The sequence below is a fragment of the Meriones unguiculatus genome, chromosome X (assembly GCF_030254825.1).
Source record: "Meriones unguiculatus strain TT.TT164.6M chromosome X, Bangor_MerUng_6.1, whole genome shotgun sequence".
NCBI lineage: Eukaryota > Metazoa > Chordata > Mammalia > Rodentia > Muridae > Meriones > Meriones unguiculatus.
Window position 1 is genome coordinate 56958825 of NC_083369.1, and position 26328 is coordinate 56985152.

The 26328-nt window shown below is 40.7% G+C and overlaps 1 protein-coding gene across 1 annotated transcript; it reads left to right on the forward strand.

Moving 5' to 3' along the window:
- Positions 1 to 9814: 9814 nt before the first annotated feature.
- On the forward strand, positions 9815 to 25133 carry Tmem35a (transmembrane protein 35A). Its single transcript, XM_021626198.2, has 2 exons — positions 9815 to 10074; positions 23433 to 25133. Exons 1-2 carry the CDS (start codon positions 9955 to 9957, stop codon positions 23814 to 23816), a joined length of 504 nt encoding a protein of 167 aa, XP_021481873.1. The 5' UTR covers positions 9815 to 9954; the 3' UTR covers positions 23817 to 25133.
- The last annotated feature ends 1195 nt before the right edge of the window (positions 25134 to 26328 follow it).

The window sequence follows — 26328 nt, forward strand, 5'->3', positions numbered from 1 at the left end:
CAGGGTTATAGGTGTGCATGGCCACATCTAGCTGCTTCCTAAGTTTTTTGTTTGTTTGCTCTGTTTTTTTTTAATTTATGTATGTATGTATGTATTTATTTATTTTGAGACAGGGTTTCTCTGTGTAGCCCTGGCTGTCCTGGACTCACTTTGTAGACTAGGCTGGCCTCGAACTCACAGAGATCTGCGATCTGCCTGTCTCTACTTCCTGAGTGCTGGCACTATGTCTCACCACACCCAGCTTTTAAGCTTGTTTTTTGTTTGTTTCCTAAATTTCTAATTTGGACACTTCTACCTGTAAGAACCTAATCCTATGGAAAATGAAAATGATCATCCAGAACAGAGCCTGTTGTAATAAGAGATACCCAGCATTTATTGGATACTTATTTTGTGCCACACAGTCCCATGAGAAGCTGTCCAGTTTACAGGGGAGAACACCGATAGCTGTACTTTATGTACAAAATAACTGAGACATGCAGAGGAATAAATAACATTCAAGATCACACAGGAAATGATAGAAGTAAAATTAAAATCAGCTGTCAGATACCCATTTTCCCACTTTCATTTCTGAATTTTTAACCAATGACTCTCAAACTTTGGTTTGCATCCGCATTCTCTGGAGGGTTTTCTAAAATTCAGACCACTAGTGCTTGGCTGTAATCCTAGTACTTATAAAGCAGGATGAAAACAAAAATATGTAGTTTAATGCTATTGTAGCCCTTACATCATATCATCATATATATACATATGTGTATATATATATATATATATCCAGGACTAGACTGATAGTTATACCAGAGAAGTGCTTACCTTACAAGCATGAAGACCCAAGTTTGATACTCTGAACACACTTAAAAAAAAAGGCAGGCATAATGGTAAGGTTAGTGGTTCACATCTTCAATCTCTCAACATTCATGAAGCAGAGGCAGGTAGATGTCTGTGAATTTAAGACCAACCTGGTCTACCTAGCAAATTCCAAGCCAACCACACATTGAGACCTTGTCTCAAAACCTGGTGATTTGCTGATATAATGCTCTTGTGGAATGTATACAATTTACCCTTGTTCATTCAAATGCTGATTTCTCTACTCCACTATCTGGTTTCAATCCTGACATTGCATTGTGATGTTTATTCTAAGCATCTCCTGTCTCGAGGTTGTGTAAACGTTCTCTGTATTTTCAATTAAACGACCAGCCAATGCTGTGCACTGGAGAGATTAGGGTGGGACATCCTGGTCCGGAGGGGAAGAGAAGGAAGCAAGTGGGAAATAGATAGCAGAGATCATGAGGAGAAATGAGCTGGACCTAAGATATGACTAAAAGCAAGTATAATGGGTGAAATCAGAATGGTAGGAAACTATGGGCTTGAAGGTTTAGGATGGAGTAACTATTGCCCAGCATTGTGCTCTAGGTTAATCAAATAAATCCTAGTCTCTGTGTGGTATACATCTGGTTTGGGAATAACCACTGACTGAAAGATAAATCAATAATAAAATATTTACAATCCACAACAATGATGCCTATTTGTGATCCCATACTGTGTAGGTGAATCTCAGGTACTGCCCTGCTTGAATAGGTCACTTGTCAATTTCCAGGCCAATGACAGACCCTGTCTAAAGAATATAAATAAATAAAATAAAATAAACTGTGGATTGTACCTGAGAAACAGCATTTGAGGTTGACTTCTGGCCCTCACACACATGCACACATGCATGTACCAATGTATACATGAACATGAACACACATACAAAAAAAACAACAACAACAAACAAAATACTGCTACTTAAATAGTAAAGTCCCATCTTCACCTTTTCTGATTGAGTCAGTATAAGAATTTGCATTTTAAGCAAGTGTCCAGGTTTTGTTGAGGTAGCTGTACTTGGCACATTTGGAAAACCTCAGTTTCGTATTCCACCTTCTCCCACAAATGGCAAGTGAATCGTATGACCCTAAGACACTTGTCTGAAGGAGTGGGCTCACACTCTCCTCTGTGCTCTAAGCTCAGTGCTCAGAGGTCATGAGAACTGAATTTCCTCTCTCTCTTCCAAACAACTAGAAATTGGCTAGCTATTCTACTCTGAAAGGAAACATAGTTTATAGGGTATGCTCACACAATACAACCTTTCAGGAAAGAGCTGGACATAATGCTGAGGTCTTCACATACCTGGTCTTTATTGCTACTATATGCTGCTATCTATGCAGTATAATATTTATGCTCTGTTTGAAGTAACTCAAAAAGTTAACACTGAAGAGCTGTATTTGCCACGCATAGCTATCGGTCAGCTCAGGATTTAATACAGCTGACATATCCAGCCTGATCCTGTGGAGGGTCTCGATTAGCACTACCTTGGGAAGCTGAGGAAAGAACCATTACTGTGCAAGCTCTCCTTGGAGCTGTTGTTCACACCTACCTTGTAAAGAATGTACATTGCCTACAGTAGACAGCAGAAGCATGAGTTAAATATTTCACTGAGACACAGCTGAGGTCCCTGAATTTTCAGACAAAAAAGCATAGCACAGTGTTCATTAGTGTGGCTGCACATTAAGATACTTGGTTAAGTTCTTGAAAACTACAAATACTCAATTACAGCCATATCTCTGTGGATGGCATGTGTGTGTGTGTGTGTGTGTGTGTGTGTGTGTTTGTATGTATGTATGTGAGAAACAGAGATGGCATATGTGGCATACGTATGGTGGCATACACACACACACACATATAATGCAAACCAAGGTGGTTAAGAGCTAACACTGAGAAAGAAAATAGTTTCTATAACTAGGTATGGCAGTATATACCTGTAATCCCAGTATTTAAGCGGCCAGCCAGGAGATAGCAAATTTGAGGGCTGTCTCAAAAAAAGAAAAAATACCAATCATGCAAGATAAGCTTGGAGCTCTTTTATTTATGAGAATATGACCTTAGACAATTGATCTAAACTCTTTGAGGACCAGTTTTTCTATTTTTAAAAGTCAGTACAAGGGCTAGAGAGATGGTTTCCTAGTTAACCACTCCCACACAGCAACCCACAACAGTGTGTAACTCCAGCTCCAAGAGATATGACACTCTCTCTGACCTCCATAAGAACTGCACAAATATGCTTCACATCCATACATGTAGGCAAAACACTTACCCACAAAACAAAACAACGAGAGAGAGAGAGAGAGAGAGAGAGAGAGAGAGAGAGAGAGAGAGAACAATGATAGAACTCAATGCACTTGTTTCAGAGCCTCTTGCCAGGGCTGGAAATGAAACTCAAGGCCTTCATCAGGCTAGACAAATGCTATACCACTGAGCTGCCTGAGCCTAGACTGTTAGGATTAATACACTGTAGTTACACAGTTACACAGAAGGATCATTCCCTGCAAATAGTGATAGAATTAGCCCCTTTAGCTGGTAGGGCAAGCCATGAAGGAGTGGTGCTTGTGAGACATGGAATTGCACCCATTCTGCTACGGATCTCATGGTTTTTTATTAAGATCTGTTATAAGGCAAAAGACTGGAAAAACTACACAGAGAGGCAGAAAGGAAAGCATGTAAACTTGTGTCACATGGGATTCACTTGGGGGTGGAGGGTGCTGGCTCAGACATAACCTTAAATGTCTTCTCTAAATCAACACAATTCAAGATTCAAGACAACCCTTCCCAGTTTGTGCCCTTCTTACTTGAAACAAAAGGCATACAGATCTAGATGGCAGAAAGGTCTATCTGTCTGTGAGTTATGCTGCTGCTGTCAGACATTGGTTGAAAGTGCAGGAAGAATTTGGGTAGCAGAAGTGCTTAGGAAAAGGCCAATTAACTTGTCATATCCTTCCCCTCCTGATAGCAACAGAGTCCATAACAATGATTACTTCCAAATAGTAATAAGCATGGCTTCCTTGCTTCTGCTGGTTCTCCATTTCATGGTTTCTTTGACAAGTGGCAAGTGTGATTCCATTGGTTGCTGCAGGCCAGGCAAATGTTAAAAAGTGGGTTTTTAACAAATAGACTAAGATATGAGAGAAGAAATGAGGTATAGCCATTGGGAGACAAAAACCATTATTTGCAGTTGATTTGGTCGTCTCTCCAGATAATGCCCAGGGGGAGTCAATTGAAGTATGAATAGATTTAAGAACATTCAGAAGAGAGTTCAGCCAAGTGGCTGAAAACAGTCAACAGATTTCCACGGCCAGTTAGAGGATAAAATGGGTGGAATATATTCATGATGGTGACACAAGGATAAAATCCCTAATACTATGCTTTCTGGTCTCAGCTAGATGTGGTATTGTGAACTTTTATGTACAGCTAGTTGGAAGGATGACACAGAAAGATCATTTGAGCCTGAAGGTTCCCTGCTATCCTGGGTGATACAGTGAGATCTCATCTTAGCAGATGAATGGGTTCCGTGTCAGCCTTTTCATCTCTGATAAAATTCTTGGCAAGAAACAACTTACAGGTGGAGGGACTTACTTTGGCTCACAGTTTCAGTCCATGTTCAGTTGTTTCCATTGTTGTAAGTCTGATGAAAAGCTAAATATTATGGTGAGTGCATAAAGCGTAACATGTAGTTCCCCTCTACCCCCTAAGGTGGAAAGGAAACTCAGACAAACTGGAAGGAACCACAACAAAAATCTCGACTCCACAAAGACATTTCTTAGGTGACCTGCTTTCTCTAATTGGGCCCCATTTCTTAAACCTTCCATCAGCTCCCAAAATAAGGTCATCAGCTGCAAACCAAGCTTTTAACACATGAGCTTATGATGGACTTTTCATATGAAACAACAACAACAACAGTACTATATAAAGAAAACAAGGGATCTGGGCATGTAGCTCAGTTGGTAGAATGTTGACCCAGCATGGGAAAAACCCTGCATTTGAGCAACAGCACTACATAAACCAGGTGTGGGTGCACAAAGCTATTATCCCAACACTGAAGGAGTAGATTTGGGAAGATCAGAAGTTCCAAGTCATCATCAGCTTTACATAGCAAGTCTGAAGGTAGCCTGTGCTACAGGAGACCCTGTCGAGAGAGAGAGAGAGAGAGAGAGAGAGAGAGAGAGAGCATTTAAAATGATTTGTAGATTCTTCACATAAGTAGGGAAAATCTTAAAATTCATATGGAACCAATATGATGGGGCAATTTCTCATTTGAGGTTCCCCTTTCCTGGGTAACCCAAGTTTGTGGCAAGTTGAAAAAAAACTATCCAGTACAGAATGATTATCTTACATACTAATTGTTTGGAGAAATACCTCAGGTCTCACTCCCACAGAAGTTGAGTTATTAGGAGGTCCAGCCATTAACCTAGTGAACCCTATTTTCTTGGGAACTCCATCTTTATTAGATTTTCATCTTTTTTATGAGTTCTTCTGAGTCTTTTTCTGCTACAGCTGACTAGGATCCCATCAACGCCAAACTTCTCCCTAAGCAAAAGAGAACACTGTGCCTAATCTAAAACTGCATGACTGATCTTGAGTAAATAACCCAAGATAATGATTAATCAGACAACGGACAGGCCAAGATGATATGGACTGCTCATGGTGTGATGGTTTGAGGGAGAATGGTCTCAATAGGCTCATATATCTGAATACTTGTCCCTAGTTGGTGGAATTATTTGGGAAAGATTAGGAGGCACGGCTTTGTTAGGTGTATCAAAAGACTTGCATTACTCCTTGTGTGCCTCCCTCTTCCTCTTACTTGCTCAATATAACAGCTCTCAATTGTTCCTGCTGCCATGCCTTTGCTTGGTCATCAAGGACTCTAACCCTCTGAAACTGAAAGTCCAATTAAACATTTTTTTAATAAGTTGTCGTGTTAAGGGTGTTTTATCACAGCAATAGAAAAGTAATCGAAAAAAAGTAACTGAGACACATGGCAATCCCCAATTCTTGCCTTTGTTTCTCTTGCCTTTGTTAACACTAACACACTTATAAGCACTTTGAAGATGCAATCATAGCATTTACAAGCAAGAGTTTCATAAGTTCAATGCCAGCCTGGGTTATATAGCAAGATCTTATCTGCAAAACAAAAACATAGAAGAGAGATTTTAGATTATCAGACATCTATTATTACTGGTACAATCATACTGTTGATAAATATCCTTGCCTACCTGTGTCAATTACTATTCAGTCCTTTGATTGGCTTTCTGAGGAGGTAACAGTAGCTAGATCCCACTGAGATTCCCTGAAGTTATAACTTTTGTCTTAACTCAGGAATATAGTGCCAAAGAATGCTAATAAGATAATAAAATCTGGATATAAACTATACTAAAGTGGTCAAATTCTGAAAATGCATATATGTCTTTTTCATAAAGAGGCAGTTAAGGAAAAGGTCAGTTCAAATACTGACCAATAAAGACACCAACAATAATCTCTTCATAATGGAACTATGAGTTATTTTCCCTTATTTCCTTTTGCATTTTAAATATTTTATGAGTATGTATTATTTTCATTATCATGTCCTTTGAAATGGAAATCTATTTTATATAATCAGTAGCAAAGAATGAAACACAGGCTTCCATGAGTGCTCATTTTACTGCCATAATCAGTATAGGGTGTTTGAAAAATAAATTACAAAGATTTACATTTCATACGTTGGTGCATTCCTTTCCAGTCATTTATTATGTGTATGAAAATAAACAAATTCTATTGTCTGCTATGTAACAACTGTAAGCAAAACAGACTTTTTAAAAATGATTTATTTTTATGTCCATTGGTGTTTTTTGTTGTTGTTGCTGCTGCCTTCATGTGTGTCTGTGTGAGGGCGACAGATCCCGGGAACTGGAGGTACAGACCATTGTGAGCTGGAAATTGAACCTGGTTCTTCTGGAAGAGCAGCTAGTGCTAACTGTTGAGCCATCTCTCCAGAACCCCAAAGTACCTTAATTTCTTTGATTTTGTTTTTAGAATCAAGGTTTCTGTAAAGCTCTGGTTGTCCTGAAACTCACTCTGTAGATCAGGCTGGCCTTGAACTCATAGAGATCCACCTACCTCTGCCTCCAAAATACTGTGATTGAAAGCATGTACCACTATTTCCAGGCCATCTTGCAACATGAACTCTTAAGTTGCTTTTCTCAGGTATTTTGTCACAGTAATAAGTAAGCACATCATTACACCTGTGAATGCAAAGAAAGAACATCTGAGATGACATTGGGAATAGGAAAAGTGTCTTGAAGGACATTTGTACTGATTTTGTAGTGTTTACTCTCTCTCTCTCTTGCTTTCTCCTCTTCCTCCTCTTCCTCTTATTCTTCTTTTTCAGAAGGCATTTGTTTGTCTTTGAGGTAAAGTCTTATAGACAAGGCATCCTCTTACCTCAGCTTCCAGGTGAGTGCTGGGGTTACAGTCAGGAACCACTAAGCCCAACTTGGATTGTTTAAGTGGGAGGAGTATTAAGAATTGGTGACTAAGATGAAAAGAGACCTCTGAGTCATAGTGAGGGTATAGACTTGTGGAGGCTTATCTTGAATGTCAACTTGACCCCTCTGGGAAGAGGAAACCTTGGTTAAAGTATTGCTCCAGGCAGGTTGTCCTGTGTGTACATCTGTAAAGCATTTTTTGATTGTCAGTTATTAGAGAGGGGATGGCCACTGTTGGCAGGGCCACCCCTGAGCAGTTGGTCCTGGGTTGTACAAGGAAGGTAGCTGAGCATACCAGGGCAGCCAGTTAGTAAGCAGCATTCCTCCACAGTCTCTGCTTCAGTTCCTAGCTGTAGGCTTCTGCTGTAGTTCCTGCCCTAGATTCCCTCAATGATAGGCCTTAATGTATAAGCTGAAATAAAGCCCATTTTCCACAAGTCACTTTTGATCACAATGTTTTCCACAGCAACAGAAAGCAAACTATAAGACTCAGTGCTACTGGAGCCCTGCTTGTCTCTTTGGGGTAAGCTCCAGTCTGACCTGGGGTGGTTACTACCCAGCTTTCCTGATTTCCATATGCTCTAACAAAAAGATACACCACCCTCTGACTACTGACTATTCTTGTGTAGTCCTATAAGACTTTTCATGATGTTGGTGTGTCACCTCCCCATTAATTTTTCAGTGTGACTTCTACACTGGCCATGTATTACATGTCTGAGACATCTGGACACACTTTTTGGCAACAGAAAAGCAAAACTTAATAGAAGCTCTGATGCTCACTTTATGCCTTCCCAGAATAAACAAAGACTTCATGTGTTTAACAAGACAAAATGAGCCTGGCCTCTACATATAATTGTCTAGTCATCTGAATCCTGGCATCAATTTTCCCATTCATAAATGGGGATTCATACCTAGCTCACAGTGTTGCTGTATATGTTAAGTGAATTAATCCAAGAGCAGTTTCTTGCCCCTACTAAACAGTCGATAAACATTGATTTTTGTAATAGAATATCAAAGGAAGAAAAAAGTCTTATCCTGCTGGGCATGTATCAGGAAAGGCTTTATGGAGGAGGCAACATTGAGTCAAGTTTGAATGCTAATGAAGAGTACAGAGAAGGAAAAGGAGTGATTAAAATAAGGGTATCAACGTAGAGGCTGAGACTCATAGACAAACTTATGAAAGAAGGAGGAAAGAGAAAAACCTGGAGGAAACAGGAGCTCCACAAGGAGAGAAAAAAAAATCTGGGCACAGGGATCTTTTCTGAGACTGATACTTCAACCAAGGAATGCTCATGGAGATAAGCTAGAACCCCTGCACGGATGTAACCCATGGCAGTTCAGTGTCCAAGTGGGTTCCATAGTAAGGGGAAAGGAGACTGTCTCCGACATGAACTCAGTGGCTGGCTCTTTGATCGATGGGGGGACAACCTTACAAGACTAAAAAGGAAGACAATGCAGCCAGTCCTGATGACACGTGATACACTAGGGTTAAATAGAGGGGGAGGAGGACCTCCCCTATCAGTGTACTGGGGGAGGGACATGGGTGGAGAAGAGGGAGGGATGGTGGAATTGGGAGGGGATTGGGAAGAGAGGGGGCTACAGTTGGGATGATACAAAGTGAACAAACTGTAATAAATAAATAAATAGATAAATATAGGTGGTAAGAAGGATGGGGCAGTGAGTGGCTAGGTAAGGGGTGGCACTTTGCTGTGGGACCTATTGAAAGTTAAATTTTTGAGAGATAGCATCAAAATGAAAATGGGGCAAAGAGGGAAGAATAATGTAGCAGGCACTCTACAAACTGAGCTAGATCTCCAGCCCCATGTGAAATGTTTAAATACTAAATTTAAAACCTAAGGGTTCTTTACTGAGCAATGGAAACCATAACATGGTTTTTGAGGAAGTAGAAGATCAAGCCTTTGGTTTTTGTCAATCCTGAGAACTTTATGGTTTTGCAATTTTTTTCTCTTTTACTTTTTTTGGGGGATGATTTTTTTTAGAGGGCTCTTGGTAAGTAGCTCAGGGTGGCCTTGAACTATCTATGTAGCTCAGGTTCATCAAGAACTCACCATACTTCTGCCCCAGTCACCAAAATAATGGGATTCCAGGCTTGAGCCACCACGTGGGTTTTGCAGTTTTGTCCTGAATGTTAGCACCTTCAGGCAGCAAAGTCTTCCTGAAGACTGATGGTTTGATAGAAGGAAAAGATGAAGTTTGAAAGGGGGTGAATAACTGAAGGTGTGAGGAGGATTAAAAGTGCACCTGGTGAAATAGTAGAAGGAAGTCTTTCTAAACTCTTCATACCTGAGGCTGAGCTTGAGGCATAATCTGCTTTCACTGTACAGGAATTAGAAGTTCCCGTCTCAGTTCAGGGCTTCTTTTAAGTTCTTCAAGGTCCTTTATGCAAAGAAGGTGCAAGCGTAGGGCATTAGGACCCAGCGATTGTTGTAGTGAGAGTGGTTGAATCTCTCAATTTTTCTCCCCAGCTCCCTCCCCTCCCTTTGTCATTCTCTCTGCCTGCTGCCTCCGCAGCGTGCCTCTAGCTCTCCCTGTGTTAACTGCCTGCGCCTTGACAGTCAAGCTGCGCAAAGCAAAAGGGTTAGTTGGGACCTGCTTTGGCGACTCCATGGCATCCCCACGAACCGTAACTATCGTGGCACTCTCAGTAGCCTTGGGACTCTTCTTTGTTTTCATGGGGACTATCAAGTTGACCCCCAGGCTCAGCAAGGATGCCTACAGTGAGATGGTAAGTGATATAAACAAGCAATGAGGAGCGCACCTCCTTGGGATTGTGACTGCCTCTCCTCCTTTCTTTCCCCACTCTGGTGCCTTTCCTTAACCTCTCCCCCAACCCAGGACCCTCCCTTCTCCCTAACAACTTTGCAGCGTGGAAGAAATAGCTGGACGAGAGCAATTTCGTTGTGGGTTATGCCGGGAGCAACTGTTTTGGTGCCCTTGCATGCCAGTTGGGGGAGGGGCTGCCCAGCAAGGACCCCCAATTTCAAGTCAAGCAGGAGGCTGAGACCTGCTTAGAACCTGTCACCGGTGAGCCCTCCCATCTTCCCAGCACACACCCAAAGTCCCAGCCACAACCAGTCTGCAAGTCTGAGTCCTTCTCTCTAAGCTAAGAGTTTAGCAAGCCAGAGTTTATTTATTTTAGGGAGGAACAAAGGGGAAAGAGAGGAAGAGCTGGGGGTGGGGTGGGGAGATGCGTTCCAAAGCTTGCAGTTTGTATGGGCTGGCTAGGTATTCTTCATCATCCCATGTGCAGAGCTTACAGTATTCCTTTAGGCACCCGGGTATGATCTGGATTTTGGAGAAAAAGCAGTCTTGCCCCGAATAAAGGTCACTGAGCATCTTTTGCTTCTGACCATCCCTGGAGAAAGAGCTGGATGTTTTGTTTTATTTTATCTTATGTGTAAACTAATCTATAAAATCTATCAAGTCTGTTCCTACTCTCTAGCAAAACCTTCTGTAATTCCCACCATGCCTCTGGTGGCTGCCCAGAGCCAGGCCCTCTGCAGGTTTCCTCTCTGCAGAGTTGAAATGCCCGAAGGTGACTGGCCAAAACAGCTCTGCAAACTGGGGGCTGGGCTGCCTTTCCCAGTTGAGTGCAATGAGGACTTATGTAGTGGAGTACTAGGAGATGTTTCCAGCACTTTCAGTCTCTCACCTTCCTCCACCCCTGTCACTTTTCCCCCCCGCCCCGGTTGTAGGGAACCTGCTTCAAGAAGCCTTTGCCAGAGTGCCAGTAATGGGAACAAGAACATAACTGGGCTGTCAAGGTCAAGAAGAAAATGAGCTTAGGGGAGGAACAGAAGAAAGAGAGAAATGAGGCAAGGGGATCTTCCCTTTAAGGCCGAGACTGGAAGGAATAGCCTCACACACTGAGAGGGATTAATTGCTCTCCTTGAGCCCACTGCAGAGCTTTTCAAGGCCCCTCAACCTGAGCTGCAAATGGATGAAGTCTGGGAAATTGTAGAGGTTCAGAAAATACTTGCACACAGCTCTGGCTTGTGTTTTCTGTGTCTTCCTTACCACAGGATTACTCTGGGGTGGGGGAGGGTAGCTTAGGTCTAGCCCCAGTAGCAAATCCTAACATGCTTCTCATCTCCCCTCCTCCCAGTATATTAGACCAGATGGAATTGAAAGCAGGTCAAAAAAGTAGCCAAGGCTGCCTGCATTGGGGAAGGAGGAAGTGTGAGGTAGGAGAAGCCACCAAATGGCTTAAAGAGGTTGGAGTACAGGGAAGGTGTGGAAGGGAAATGCTTTTATACTTTTGTCTTGGCTGAACTAGTTTAGTGTTTGATTTTAAATACATGAATGTGCTCTTGCTTTACTTTTCATATGTATATTTATTTATACATTTGTGAGTGTGTATCACAAGTATTTTAAGCTTTCCCTTTCTTTAGAACATAGCTTTCTCCACTGTCTTTCCTGCAGTATGCTTCCTGCACTCTAAACCTTGCCCAGCTGCTTTAAAAGGATCCCAGGCTGCACCCTAAGTACAGTGTTAGGCTATGTGGGCAATTCAACTAAGATGGAGTCACCACTGGGAAGCTTCCTACCAGCTTGGCAGAAGCTCATGAGGAGTACTAACCACAAATGGGTTTAGAGTGAGCATCTTCCTAGGGAGTGGAGCTGTCTCTTGCAGTCTAACGAAAGCAAGAGAAAACAAGCCTAAAGATCTCCTGGCATATACAGAAAAAGATTTAAATTGGTATACTCTAAGAGAGCACAAGTGTGTGTGTGTGTGTGTGTTGGATCAGTTCTGTGTTTCTATACTATGGGGTTCTTGGAGAGGTGGAAATACTATCTAACTGGAAGGTAGATGTCGCAGTGGTATGAACTTACAGAGAATTTCCAAACTGCTCTTTCCCAGGGTCTCCTCTTGCACTGAGTGTCAGCCTGTGGCTGGTGATGGGTTTCTGACATAGGGCTCACTGCATAGTGTCCACACTTGTCCCAGCTTTAATCTTGAGCCCACATGAAAAGGAGGCAGTATTCAGTTCTTGAACAAAATGTGATCAATATTTATTGTAGACAGCACTCAGCATGCTAAAGCAGGAGACTTAGAAGTTCCAGGTTATCCTGGGGTATATAGCAAGACCCTGTCTCTAAAAGCAGACACACACATACAACATGTAGATTCCAAAAAGGAAAAATATATAAGAATACATGTATATATATTATATTCATGGAATAGATGGGTGAGTGAATGAGTCAAATGAGTCATTTGTAGGATTGCCTCATCACCATCCTTCAGTCTTCTCTGTCTTATTCTTAATTATGCAGTTCATAAGGCATTTCTTGTTTCCAAGAGGTGGCCAAGAGTTCTTCAGAACTAAACTTAGGACAGATGGAATGATTATCTAGGCTTTTTTACTTCTCATTTTTGAAGTGATTTCTCTGCATCAGTGGAGTTAGTCATATATTGACTGTAGTGGTATTTCTCATAAGACTTCAAAGTGGTGATGGTGGTATACTTGTAATAATATTTATTTAGGACATATCTATGGAGTTGATTCATCTTATTAGACCTTTTCACAGGTTTAACAATTTGTCTAGTATCATAAGGAAAGCTATTGTTAGAGAAGAGATTGGAAACCATGTGCATGAGGAGTCACTGATTTTTTTGATTGAAAGAACCTACAACTGATTCTTTAAAATATCTGACATATCATCTTCCTTTTCTTTTTTTATTTTTTATTCTTATTTTATTTTTTATTTTTATTATTAGTTACATTTTATTAACTCTGTATCCCAGCTGTATCCTGCTCCCTTATTCCCTCTCAATCCCACCCTCCCTCCCTCATCTCCTCCCTGCCCCTTTCCAAGTCCACTGATGGGGGGACCTCCTTCCCTTTCATCTGATCCTGTTTTATCAGGTATCTTCAGGACTGGCTGCAAAGTCCTCCTCTGTGGCCTAGCAAGGCTGCTCCTCCCTTGCGGGGTGGGGATGTCAAAAAGCCTGCCATTGAGTTCATGTCAGAAATAGTCCTTGTTCCCTTACTATGGGAAACCAATTGGTTACTGAGCTACCATGGGCTGCATCTGAGCAGAGGTTCTCGGTTATATCCATACATGGTCCTTGGTTGGAGTATCAGTCTCAGAGAAGACCCCTGTGCCCAGATATATTTGGTCCTTGTGGAGCTCATATCCTCGCCATGTCATACTAACTCCCCCTTCTTTCATATGATTCCCTGCATTCTGCCGAAGGTTTGGTTATGAGTCTTAGTATCTGCTTTGATACACTGCTAGGTAGAGTCTTTCAGAGGCCTTCTGCGGTAGGCTCCTGTCTTGTTACTTGTTTTCTCCTATGTCCTGAAAACCCAGCTATACCACTCCTAGGTATATACCCAAAATTTGCTCAAGTACACAACAAAGACATTTGCTCAACCGTGTTTGTAGCAGCTTTATTTGCAATAGCCAGAACCTGGAAACATCCCAGATGTCCATCAACTGAGGAATGGATACAGAAATTGTGGTATTTTTACACAATGGAATACTACTTAGCAATCAAAAATGAGGAAATCATGAAATTTGCAGGCAAATGGTGGGATCTAGAAAGGATCATTCTGAGTGAGGTACCCCAGAAGGAGAAAGACACACATGGTATATACTTACTTATATAGACCTATAAGATAGGATAAATATACTGAAATCTATACACCTAAAGAAGATAAACAAGAAAGAAGACCCGGGGTAAGATGTTCAATCCTCACTTAGAAAGACAAATGGGATGGGCATCTTCCTTTTCTTTTGTATGAGTTCAAATCCCCAATCTATATTTTAGGAGTTTATTTCTGAGCCAACTTTTCAAATTTATATTATTTTATTTTTTGTCTATTTTTATCTCTATCCTAAAGCTATTATATGATAGTCATGTGGTACACACTTTAATCCCAGGATTTAAGAGGCAGAGACGGAGGCAGACGAATCTCTGTGTTTGAAGCCAGCCTGGATTACTTAGCAAATTCCAGGACAGCTAGGGCTACATAGAGAGACTCCATTTCAATAAACAAACAGACAGACAGACAGAACTACTATGTTATCTTAGATAATATTCCTCTCTATGAAGAATAACTGGAGAAAGTGCTGAAAACCAAACAAAAGACCACGAACTTTTCTCTTGGCTCTATTGGAGAATACAGGAAGAGTGCAGGGTTTGGATTCATACAAGCTAGCATTAGAATTCTGGCACTCTTGGCATCTCAGTTTCCTTATTTGTAACATGGGAATAAGAATTCCTACCTCCAGATCTAACTATTTCTCACTTCTTTCATAAGATTCCATGCACTCTGCCCAACAGTTGGCCATAAGTCTCAGCATCTGCTTTGATAGTCTGCAGGGCAAAGCCTTTCAGAGGCCCTCTGTGGCAGGCTTCTAACTTGTTCCCTGTTTTCTCCTTCTTCTGATGTCCATCCTCTTTGCCTTTCGGGATGGGGATTGAGCATTTTAGCCAGAGTCCCTCTCTTGATTAGTTTCTTTAGCTGTACAGATTTTAGTATGTTTATCATATATTACAAATCTAATATCACTTATGAGTGACCTGGAGAGGACAGGAGCTCCACAAAGAGAGCAACAGAACCAAAAAATCTGAGCACAGGGGTCTTTTCTGAGACTCATACTCCAACCAAGTACCATGCATGAAGATAACCTAGAACCCCTGCACAGATGTAGCCCATGGCAGTTCAGTGTCCAAGTGGGTTCCATAGTAATGGGAACAGAGACTGCCTATGACATGAACTGATTCGCCTGCTCTTTGTTCACCTCACCCTGATGGGGGAGCAGCCTTACCAGGCCACAGAGGAAGACAATGCAGCCACTCCTAATGAGATCTGATAGAGCAGGATCAGAAGGAAGGAGAGGTGGACCTCCCCTATCAGTGGATTGGGGAGGGGCATTTGTGAAGAAGGGGAAGGTAAGGTGGGATTGGGAGGGGAGAAGGGAGGGGTTTATGGGGGAATACAAAGTGAATTAAGTGAAATTAATAAAAATTAAAATAAAAAAATATTTAAAAAAAGAGTTCCTATTTCAACGGGTTGTAAACATTAACTGAGATAGCAGTTTTATAGTGTCTGGTGTAATGCTTACTACAGTAGATATTCAGGGAAATCTTTGGGTGAGGTGATCATGCTAATTGATTCTATTTTATGCAGTAGTTTTTGAACTAATTTGAATGGTCATTTAAGGGACTAGAATCAAGTGCACAGAAGAACAAAATGTACTTTCCTGTGTCCTTGTGAGCAGACCTTTATGCAATCAGATAATATTGAAGAATATACTTGCTGCTGTGTAATGCAGTGACTCTCCTACAGAATTAGCATATGCATTTCTGAATAATCCATTTGGTATGTGTTGTCTCATACCTCCCCCAGATTAAGGAAGTGTTATTATACACTCTTCTATTTCCCAAGTGAGTCCTTCATGATAGGAGACTCCCTTGACTGAATGCCTCATTAGTTCACTTGAATTGGGAGACAATGCTTACAGAGGCTGCTAAGCAGTTTCCTGTGCAGTGACTAGGGGTATATTGATGGCTAACTTGCAATCCATTTGTATTCAGCTTTTTTTTTTTTTTTTTGTAGCCGTAGTTCTATCCAGGAGACCACATATGTATTAGTAAGAAAACACCAAAACCCTGTCAAAAAGAAGCCAGAGGATTTAAACTCTGGGGACCATGAGGCAAGTTCCTGATTCTTTGCATCCCCCCATAGAAAAGATTTGTTGATTTTATTAATTTGGTTATCTGTAGTTAGTTAAATGCTCTCCTGTTTGAATGTCTCTTAGTGAGACATTCCCAACATATTTGTGCAGTATATTTAATGTCCATAGGCAATCTTTTATGCTTCCAATCAGTGCCATTAATTGTTTTCCTACTAGGTAATAGGGTGGTAATTCACTGATGCTTAGACTTCTTGGAGGTGATGCAGTATATCTAGTCCCTTAGAGAGAATATAGACCCTGAGATGTGATGTAACTTGCTTAGTTCACCCAGTTACCTACCCATGCTGAACTCTACACATCACATCAAAGCTGTGACTGGGATCTTGTAGACTCTCAATGTGGCCAACATCTGACTTCCTTTCAGAGTGCTTTTGACTATTCAGTAGGGAACAGATTCACCTGTTCTAAGAAGCAATGTAGACAGGATTCCCTTTGCTTAATAGGATCAGGTTTGTTAGAGCCCTTTTAGTAGGTATTAGTGACAATAGAAAGTGGAGTCACTGAAAAGGTGCCTATCGTTAATATGAATAGTTAGCAATTAAATATGATGAGCTTTCTATTGCATTCAATAATGCTCTATGACTCACAGGTGGCTTTTTTTCTACAGAAATTCATGAAAATCATATGTGAGTCAGCAAATTTTGGAACACTTGTGTAGGTTTTATGTGGTCTAAGATAGTAACTAGGCTGAGACTTTCAGGCAAAATATATTTTTGTCAGTGCACTCTTCCACTTTCATATAATTCCCCTTCTAATTTTATTGGAGTATAATACACACACAACGCATAATTTGTACAGTTTCAGAAAATTTCAGAATATTACCATGTAAGTATGTGTCCATTAGAAGCAGATGACCAGCAAGCACTCTAGAAAGTCCATTTCAGTTACTGCCCTCCCAAGGGTTATTTTTCTGTCCTGATTTCTAACAATGTAAGATAGTTTTATCTATTTTCTTGAATTAAATAAGTCTATTATACAAGTGTATTAGCCCAGTTTTTTCTCTTTCAGCTAATTGACATAAGTGCACTAAAGAGGATCAAACCATTTACCCTCTGTTCCTGTTTTGTCTTGTTAGCTGACTTAGGTTGATTATTATTGTGATCAAAGATGAATATTATTGGACTTCTTTGAACTAGCTATTGAAGTTTAATGTCAGTAATATAAGATCATAGCCCTGGGGTATTATGAAGAATAAATAAAAAAAAGAGAAAAAAAGGATGAATAAAGAAAAGCTCCAAGTGCTTTTGACTCTTTTCTGAATATATGTCCTCATACCACAAGGATGGACTTACTTGATTTATCAGTATTATTAAAATGACTACTGTGGCTTACAATAGCAAGGAGTTCTAATTGTGTGGTTCACATAAAGAAGTGTGTGTGTGTGTGTGTGTGTGTGTGTGTGTGTGTGTTACTCTCAGTTGAAGCTATGGTACTTTGAATCTTTGATTAAATTTCCAAAATACTCATCTAATTTATAAATGTGAAAACTGAGGCAATATGATACCTGTAATTTTATCCAAACAACAAAACAAACACAGGTCAAAGGACACTGCTGACTGACTGCCTTTGAAGAATTTTGAAACATTTGACTAAACACTTCTGTTTCACATTTTTTGCTCCTTCAAGGAAACTATGACTTCAGGGTCTGTTTCATTTGGATGGAAAAATAAAACCAGACACAAAAAAGTAAATTGTGAGAGCTTTTTGGGAAAGTGAGCCTGTCAGCTCTCTTTATACTTCTCATCAATACCATTAATGCCTTTAGAGATCTACTTACAACAGATTCAAGACATGCGACCATTCTGTTGTTAGAAATGAGGTACCCTGCACCAAGCATCAAGAAAGGAGCTGGCAATGGTAGGAGTCTTTTGATGTCTGCCTTCTAATCCACAACCATAAGAATACAAGGCTCCCTATAATGTCAATATCCATCCCATCTCTAATAAATCATACAATCTCCATTTGGAGTCATGTATATATGAAGTCCTATGAACTAAGGATCAGATGAAATATCTTGTCCACATTCAGTTTTCTCTTGAGAAAGAAGAGGAAAGAAAGAAAGCAACAAGAGTTCAATGATGGGGCCTTTACATAGCTGCAGGTATGAGGCCCTGGGTTTGAGTCCCAGTGCTGAAAATAAAGTTTCTTCTGGGTATGGTTACAGGGACAAGGGGATGGCTGCTAACAGATTCCACAATACTATAGATAAGAATCTGTTTCTGAATATTAAGTGGTTGGTGCTGGGGGGTGGGGTGGGGAATCTAGAGAAGCTACTCAGGGCTTATCTGGAAGTTCTGGGACCTGAAGAGGCTGTAGTATCTTTAAGAAATTTAATTTGTCCCCTTTGTGCATTCCTCAGAAGCTCAAACATTAGGATTTAGGAATTCCTCCTTGAAAAACATAGTGCTATTAATTAGAAATGGTCCTTTTGAAAATGAACATGGTGGGCTTCGTGACTCACTCCAGTAATGCTACCATTAAGGAGGTACAACCATGAGGAGGAGTTCAAAAGCATCCTCAGCTACTTACTGAGGCCAGCCTGGGTTACGGGGGGCTGTGGAGAGAGAAAGAGAGAGAGAGAGACAGAGAGACAGAGAGAGAGAGAGAGAGAGAGAGAGAGAGAGAGAGAGAGATATCTTGTAGCCAGATAAGCACAAGCCTATTATCTCAACACTCCATATGTGAAGACAGAAGGATCAGGAGTACAAGACCATCCTTAACTACATATTAAGACCACCCTGAGCTACATGAAACTGTTTGGAAAAGAAACGGAGGAAAAAAATGGTCCTCATAAATGTTAAAGAAGCCTCTTGCCTCTAGAATTCTTTCCCTAATATCCCCTTGCTACTATCACCAGCATAAAGAAGCAAGTGGTATTCATGCAGGTTAAGTGAGAGGCTTCTCAGCAGCAACTGTAACCCTTAAACTGAGTTCTCAAAACAAACAAATGAATGAACAAACAAACCCCTGCTCTAACTGAAGGTGAAAAGAGAGAGGAAGAACTATCACTAACATATTTTTCTGAATTCTCAGGAGTAGGATATGGACAGGAGTGTAGGAAAAATTTAAAATTTAAATATAAGCATAGGACTAGAAAGAGTTAAGTGTGGCCAGGTTGTGCAAAGTCAAAGCCAGTCTGTATTTTAAACTTTGATATTTTGCTCATTGTGGATAGTGTTTTCAGTATCCTCTTATACTTTGAACATAAGGTAAGTAGCTTTACTTTCTTGGCTTAGTTATTCCTCAGCCTGTTTTTGAAAAACAAGAATCAGAGAGGTCAAATATTTTTCTCATGGATATCAGATTAGAAAGCTGGAAGAGCTGGGATTTGAAGCCAAGCTGATTTGACTCTAAACTTATGCATTTAAAAAGATAAAACTATTGGTCTTTTAACTGTGTCCATAAAGAATTATCTTGAACTACTCACAGTAAATAATCCATGAAATATAGGTGCCTTCACTTGCACAGTAATGGGAGAGATGTCTCAATATTTCCCCCCAAACTTAAAAAGTATGAACACTACTCCAAGGGCCAGATGCTTCTAAGAGGTCACATTGGCTTTCTGCCTGATCGTTATACTGTGTCCCTCAGTATTCATAGGGGGATGGCTTCAGGACATATGATTCCCCTTTTCCAGAGGATACCCAAATCCTTGAATGATCAAGTCTCACCTAAAATGATCTAATATTTACATTATTTATGTACATATTCACATCTAGATTACTTACAATACACAATAAACACAAATGCCATAGTAAGGAATAGTGAAAAAGTCTAATAGAGATATAGATTCAACTTTTCTTCAGTCTGCTGCTAGTTGATGCCTCATCTGTAGAAACTGAGACCTGACTTCAGTAATTGTTGCCTTTGATAACTCTCTGTTGTGTGTGTGTGTGTGTGTGTGTGTGTGTGTGTGTGTGTGTACAGGTGACCATGGAGGCCAGAGGCTTTAGATCCTCTGCAGCTGTAGTCACAGCTATCTCAGTGTTGGGAATTGACCTTGGGTCCTCTGTACATGCTCTTTTTTTTTTTTTTTTTGTTCTTCTCAATGCAGTTTATTCAGGAACCTTGAACAATCTTCTGACCCTGGGGAAAGCCAGCCCACAGCTTAAAATAGCCTCTGGGTAGCCAACCCCAGCGTGCCTCGTGGGCAATGCAGATAGGTCCACATAAACGGAAGCAAGCCAGATCCTCAGCCTTAGCCAAATATGGAGTTGTTTGTGACAGAGAGCACTCACCATCTGGAAGATGGAAGGCGGAAACCAGTTCCATCTTTAAGGCATAGCATTACGCAGTTTTCTACAATTCCCCTTTTTGTTTTAGACGCATCAGGCAAGAGTAGAGGTCTGATCTCTGATACTAGAAATAAATTAGGACTTTGTACCGATGTTCATCCACCCAAAGAGCATCAGACCCGTCCGATACCTTTTTCTCAGAGGCGGGACCTGGGGCATCAACCCACATGCAACCAGACATGCTCTTCTAACTGTCGAGCTTTTTCTCCACTTCCCACTAGTCTCTTTATCTCCTTTTTAAAGACAGTTTTTTATCTCAGTTTTTATCTCAGTTTTTAAAGACAGGGTTTGTCTGTATAACAGAGCTCTGGCTCTTCTGGACTCCCTTTGTAGATCAGGCTGGCCTAAACTCACAGAGATCCGCTTGCTTCTGCTTTCAGAGTACTAGGATTAAAGCTGTGTGTCACCACACCGGGTCCCACTAGTCAATTCTTATAGTATGGAGTTCTATTGAGCCATAAAGGAAAATGAGATTATGTCATTTGATGGAAAATGGATGCAACTGGAAATCATTAAGTTAAATAAATCAGGTGCATAAAGGTAAATTCATGTATTTTTCTCCTATTTGTGGGTTCTACAGCACTTTTTCTATCTTGTGTTTTTTAGAGAGGGTTTCACAATCCCAGTCTGGCCTCAAACTCACTATGTAGTTGAGGATGACCTTGACCTTCACATCCTCCTCCCTCTTCCTCCCAAGCTAGGATTACCAGGTATGTGCCAATTCATTCAGCCTCCTGCATACTAGGAAAGCACTCTACCAACTGAGCTGTATCTCTAGACCTAGAATTGTTTTTATTTATTTTTTTATTTGTTTGGTGTGTGTGTGTGCGTGCGTGCGTGCATGTGCGCATGTGTGATATTGCTAGTCGAGGCATCTCCTCCCGATCTACTTGTTGGAAAATAGTATATCTGTTCCATACGTCTTCATTGTTTCCAATAAGACAGTCCTGAAGCCAAATTATGTTACTTCCACTGGCTTATAGGATGAAGTCCAAAGCTCCATAGCACAATAAAGTTTTCCACGATGCAGTTCATATGTTTTTCTTTTTATTTCATGTCTCCTATCCAGTCAGTCCATGATAAAGTGAGGTAGTGTTTGCAATACATTTATATTTATCTGCTTTATGCTTTAGGACTCCCCCTCCCCATCCAGCTTCTCCTTTTATTGTTCTTGTAAACACCAGCTTTTCTTTTAAGATTCCACTCTCACTGTCACCATCTGAGGAGATCTAACAATATGCCTCCAATATAGCCATTACATTATTGTATGCAGCACTCAACAATTTATCACACTTACACATTTCAGTATCTCCCTTTCCCTTTTCAACTTCAAGCTTCAAGAAGGTAAGGCCTTTTGAAACTTTAATATTCGCATTCAGAATACTTAGTAAAATGTCTAGCATATGGAAAGAATAAATACTGAGCCAGGGAATAAAGCCAAAGTTTGTTTGTCCTTTGAGACTGGAGTTTCATGTATAGCAGACTGTCCTCTATCTCTCTATGTAGCCAAGGATGACCTTCAACTTCTGATTTTCTTGCCTTTACCACCAGAGTATTAGGCTTATAGGCAAGTGCTGACATGAATTCAGTCTGAGGACTGAACCCAGGGCCTCATGCATGCTAGGCAAGTACTCTGTCAACTGTAGCCCCATTTAAAATTTTTTTTTGGTAGAGTCTGCAAATATATACTCCAACTCTGCTTTAAAAAAAAAAAACTACCATACATTCCAATAAAGAAGTCTAAATTAGGGCTGGAGAGATGGCTCAGAGGTAAAGAGCATTGTCTGCTCTTCCAGAGGTCCTGAGTTCAATTTCCAGCACCCACATGGTCTCTTCCAACCATCTATAATGTAATCTGGTACCTTCTTCTGGAGTGTAGGAAAACATGCAGATAAGACATTTCACACATAATAAATAAATAAATTTAAAAAAGAAGTCTAAATTAGTGAGGCTTTCCCATACTTTGCCTTATACCTGGTTTTGGACAAAACAGATACTAGAAAGTGTGGATATGGATTACACGGAGCAGTTTTATGGGTTCAGTGAATTTCTTTTAATTTCTTAGTGATTTAAAGGCAACATCTTTTCAAAGTGCTATGAAACCAGATTTATTACTTTTGGTGCCTGTCTTAGTCCATTCAGATTGCCGTAATGTTACAGCTGGTAGTTTGCGAACAACACATGTTTATTTTTCATAGTTCAGGAGGCTAAATCCAAGGTCAAGGTGCTAGCAGGTTTGGAGCTGAGGGCCTTCTTTGTGGTTTGATGTGTCCTTCTAACTTTTTTATATGTATGAGTGTTTTGTCTGCATGTGTGTCTGTGCACCTCATCTGTACAGTGCCCACAGAAGACAGAAGACACAGGTCCCCTGGAACTGGAGTTAGAAATGGTTATGAGCATGTGGGTACTGGGAATCCAACCCAGGTTCCCTGCAAGCTTACTCAGGGCTCTTTTAGTTGTTGTGGTTACTTTCAGACAGAGTCTCTAAATTATGCAGTCCTGACTGACCTGGAACTCGCTTTATGGATATGGACCAGGCTGCCCTGAACTCACAGAAATCAGCCTGCTCTCGCACTCTTCCCACCCCAAGTGCTGAGATTAAAATCATGTGCCTAACAAGCCAGTGCTTTTAAACACTGAGTCACCTCTCCAGCCCTATATTTTTCATGGTTTTTAATCACAGAGTCATAGAGATCCCAAAAATATTGCCTTTGTTTGTTTGTTTGTTTTTGTTGTTGTTTTATTTTTGTTTATTTGTTTTTCTAGACAGGGTTCTCTGTGTAGCCTTGGCTGTCCTGGACTTTCTTTGTAGGCCAGGCTGGCCTCGAACTCACAGTGATCTGCCTTGCCTCAAGGCCTCCTGAGTGCTAGGATTAAAGGCATGTGCCACCAAGCCGGTGCCTTGTCTGTTTTTATCCTATTCACAATGTTTTATTTAGGGGGCAAGGTGAACAATGGTATAACTTTGGTTGGTGTGAAAAGGTGAGAGTAGGGAAAACAACCCTTGCAGGTTTGTTTTGCATTCTAATTTTAAAATTATGGCTAATGCATTGATTTCCTTATGATATTCCCACTCTAGAAACGTGCTTACAAGAGCTATGTTCGAGCCCTTCCTCTGCTGAAGAAAATGGGCATCAATTCCATTCTCCTGCGGAAAAGTATTGGTGCTCTCGAAGTGGCCTGTGGCATTGTCATGACCCTGGTACCTGGGCGTCCCAAAGATGTGGCCAACTTTTTCCTGCTCTTGCTGGTGTTGGCTGTGCTTTTCTTCCACCAGCTGGTCGGTGATCCTCTCAAACGTTATGCACATGCGCTGGTGTTTGGAATCCTGCTCACTTGCCGCCTGTTGATTGCCCGCAAGCCTGAAGATCGGTCTTCTGAGAAGAAGGCTTTGCCTGAGAGTGCAGAGGAGCAACTCTCCTTATATGAGAAGGCCCCACAGGGCAAAGTGAAGGTGTCATAGAAAATTGAAAGTGCAAAAGTGGACCTTCTAGGCAGTTCCTCCTTAACTAAACCCAAGAAGATATCAGTGCAGGTTTTCATTTGATGTATTTATCTTGGGTGGAAAGAGAAAAATATAATCTGCAAGTTAAATTGGCTTGTGTACATCTATGCCCTAAAATTACCTCCCCACATTGACATTCGTTCACCACCTTTAATCATTCTGGAGCAACGTTCACATCTTGCTGCATGTACATGTATATGGCTACTATTGAGGTGTATTTGTGAGATGGACTCCAGCAAGCATGTGACTCTGAGAGTATGTGTGGAAAAATGTGTTTAAGTCCTATGTGTATGAGTATACATGCATGTGGAGAGGAGGCTCTGATCTTGAACTAATCCTGCACAGCTATCCTTCCCTTTAAAAATCGATTCCTGCAAAGGTAGAATAAAAGAATCCTCCCGTAAAAGAATTCATTTCTGGTAGAAAGCAAGTAACCTATTCCTTTGTGGGGTGGGAAACCTTCTCTGGGTTAAGCTGTAAACTTAAACTCACAATATTAGGAGAAGAATTTCTTCGATTTAATTAGCCTCTGGCTCAACTTTTAAGTTTTAAACACTCAACATCAAGTTTAATTAAAGCAAGGGATATATGCAGCCAATAGACAGTCTGATTCTTCAAGCCTTGCAGAGAGGGTTCCTCTTTACCTTTGTCTGAGCCCAAACTACTGAGCTCTTTGGCTAGCAGTTTGAAATTCAGTTTAGTAACCTTTTATTAGACACCTTCAAATTTGGTTTTAAACCCAGAGCTGCTTCACTTTCACCATTCTCAGTAGTCAACCAGGATTTGACAGTTTCCCTACTGCTTCCACCAAGAGACCAGGGATTAGTCCTGTTAAGTTACCCTTTCCAGCCCTGGTGTTTTTCTGAATCCTGCAACTGAATAGAGAGGAAATCACCAGTGTTGATCTGTGGGAAAAGTTCTCTACTCCTACCAATTCCTTTGCTAATATTAACAAAGTCCAAAATACCTGAGAATTGTCTATTTTGCACCTCTTCAGCATTCCAGTGGGGGGAGTTTACCTGGGGGAAGGACATTTGACATGGTTTAGTTGGAATGAGCAGTATGGAAATTTGCTTTCATGGTTACATACTGTTGTTTCTCTTTCTTAATTGTGCTTTGGTGGTTTTAATATTGTGCCAGGGATGGGAAAGGGGTTGGGGGTTGTGTGTGGGGAGAGTGCTTACTGTATTTTCTTCGGTGTTACTGTTCTTGGTAATTGATACCTGTCTTCTTTCACTCATTCTTTCAAAATAAAGATTTTTGAAATTTGGAGGACATGGTGTGGATGTGGACTGAAAATCTGGAAAGACAAGTTCCTATAATCAAGGGACTTAGATTTTTCTGTCTGTGTGAAATTTTTGAGTGTGTGTGTGTGTGTGTGTGTGTTTATTTGTTTTAAGACAAGGTCTCACTGTGTAGCCTAAAATGTCTTCACAGACATTCATTTGCTTTAGATCACAAATTTTGGGCACCCAGGCTGTTCCACTACACCTTGCCCAGGTACATGCTTTCTCTCTCTCCCTCTCCAAAACAAGGTCTCACTATATAGCACTGGCTAGTCTGTAACTTAGAGAGACTCACCTGCCTCTGCCTTCTGAGTGCCCAGTTAAAGGTATGTGCCACCATGTCCAGCTTCTGGCTCTTAAGCAAACAAGAAAGCAAGCAAATAAAAGTCTAGATGAAGAAAGAGAAGAGAAAGTTATAATAGTCTCGGTATACAAAGGAGTCAGTTAACTTGCTCATCCTTTCAAGTCATTTTCCTGCTTTTTTGATGCTACCATGTAAGAGGGAAAGCCTAACAGTCAGGATCCTAATACTATCTCCATGTTTAGGAAGGTGTTTACTGAGTAACTCAAAGGACAAGATGAAAAATTATTTCAGAAAAAAAGGCTCATTAAATAAATATGAGGCAGTGTCTTTCACTACAGTGTGTCCACAAAGTGACAAGTTGCACTGCCACAGATTTGTCATGTTAAGTAAGTTATTTCATCACTTTAGGATACCATTTCATCTGTGAAAAGAAAGGTGAAGCCTTCAGTCCTGTCCGGTTTACAGTTCTTGGAGTCTATTAAATCATTAAAAGCATGAAAAATGGCTCAATAAAAATTTCAGTTTTACTAAAGAGCAGCTATCAGAAAAAAATGGGCAGTTTCAATTTTTATGCATGAGTCCTTGAGTTTGTCAAACTACTCTGAAAACCATGTTAGACATGGTAGTCATTTTTGCTGTAGTATATCTCAAATTCTTCAACCTAATCCCCATTATTTGTGCCTATCTGAGATGGCAAATTTTTCCTTTATAATTTTGCATAAAGTTCATAATCATGGCCTCAACTCCCTCAACATTACATTTTTCTCTCTCTCATTTTTTTTTTCTTTTGAGAGAGGGTTTCTCTTGGTAAGCTTGGTTGTCCTGGACTCCATTTGTAGACCAGGCTGGCCTTGAACTCAGAGGTCTGCCTGCTTCTGCC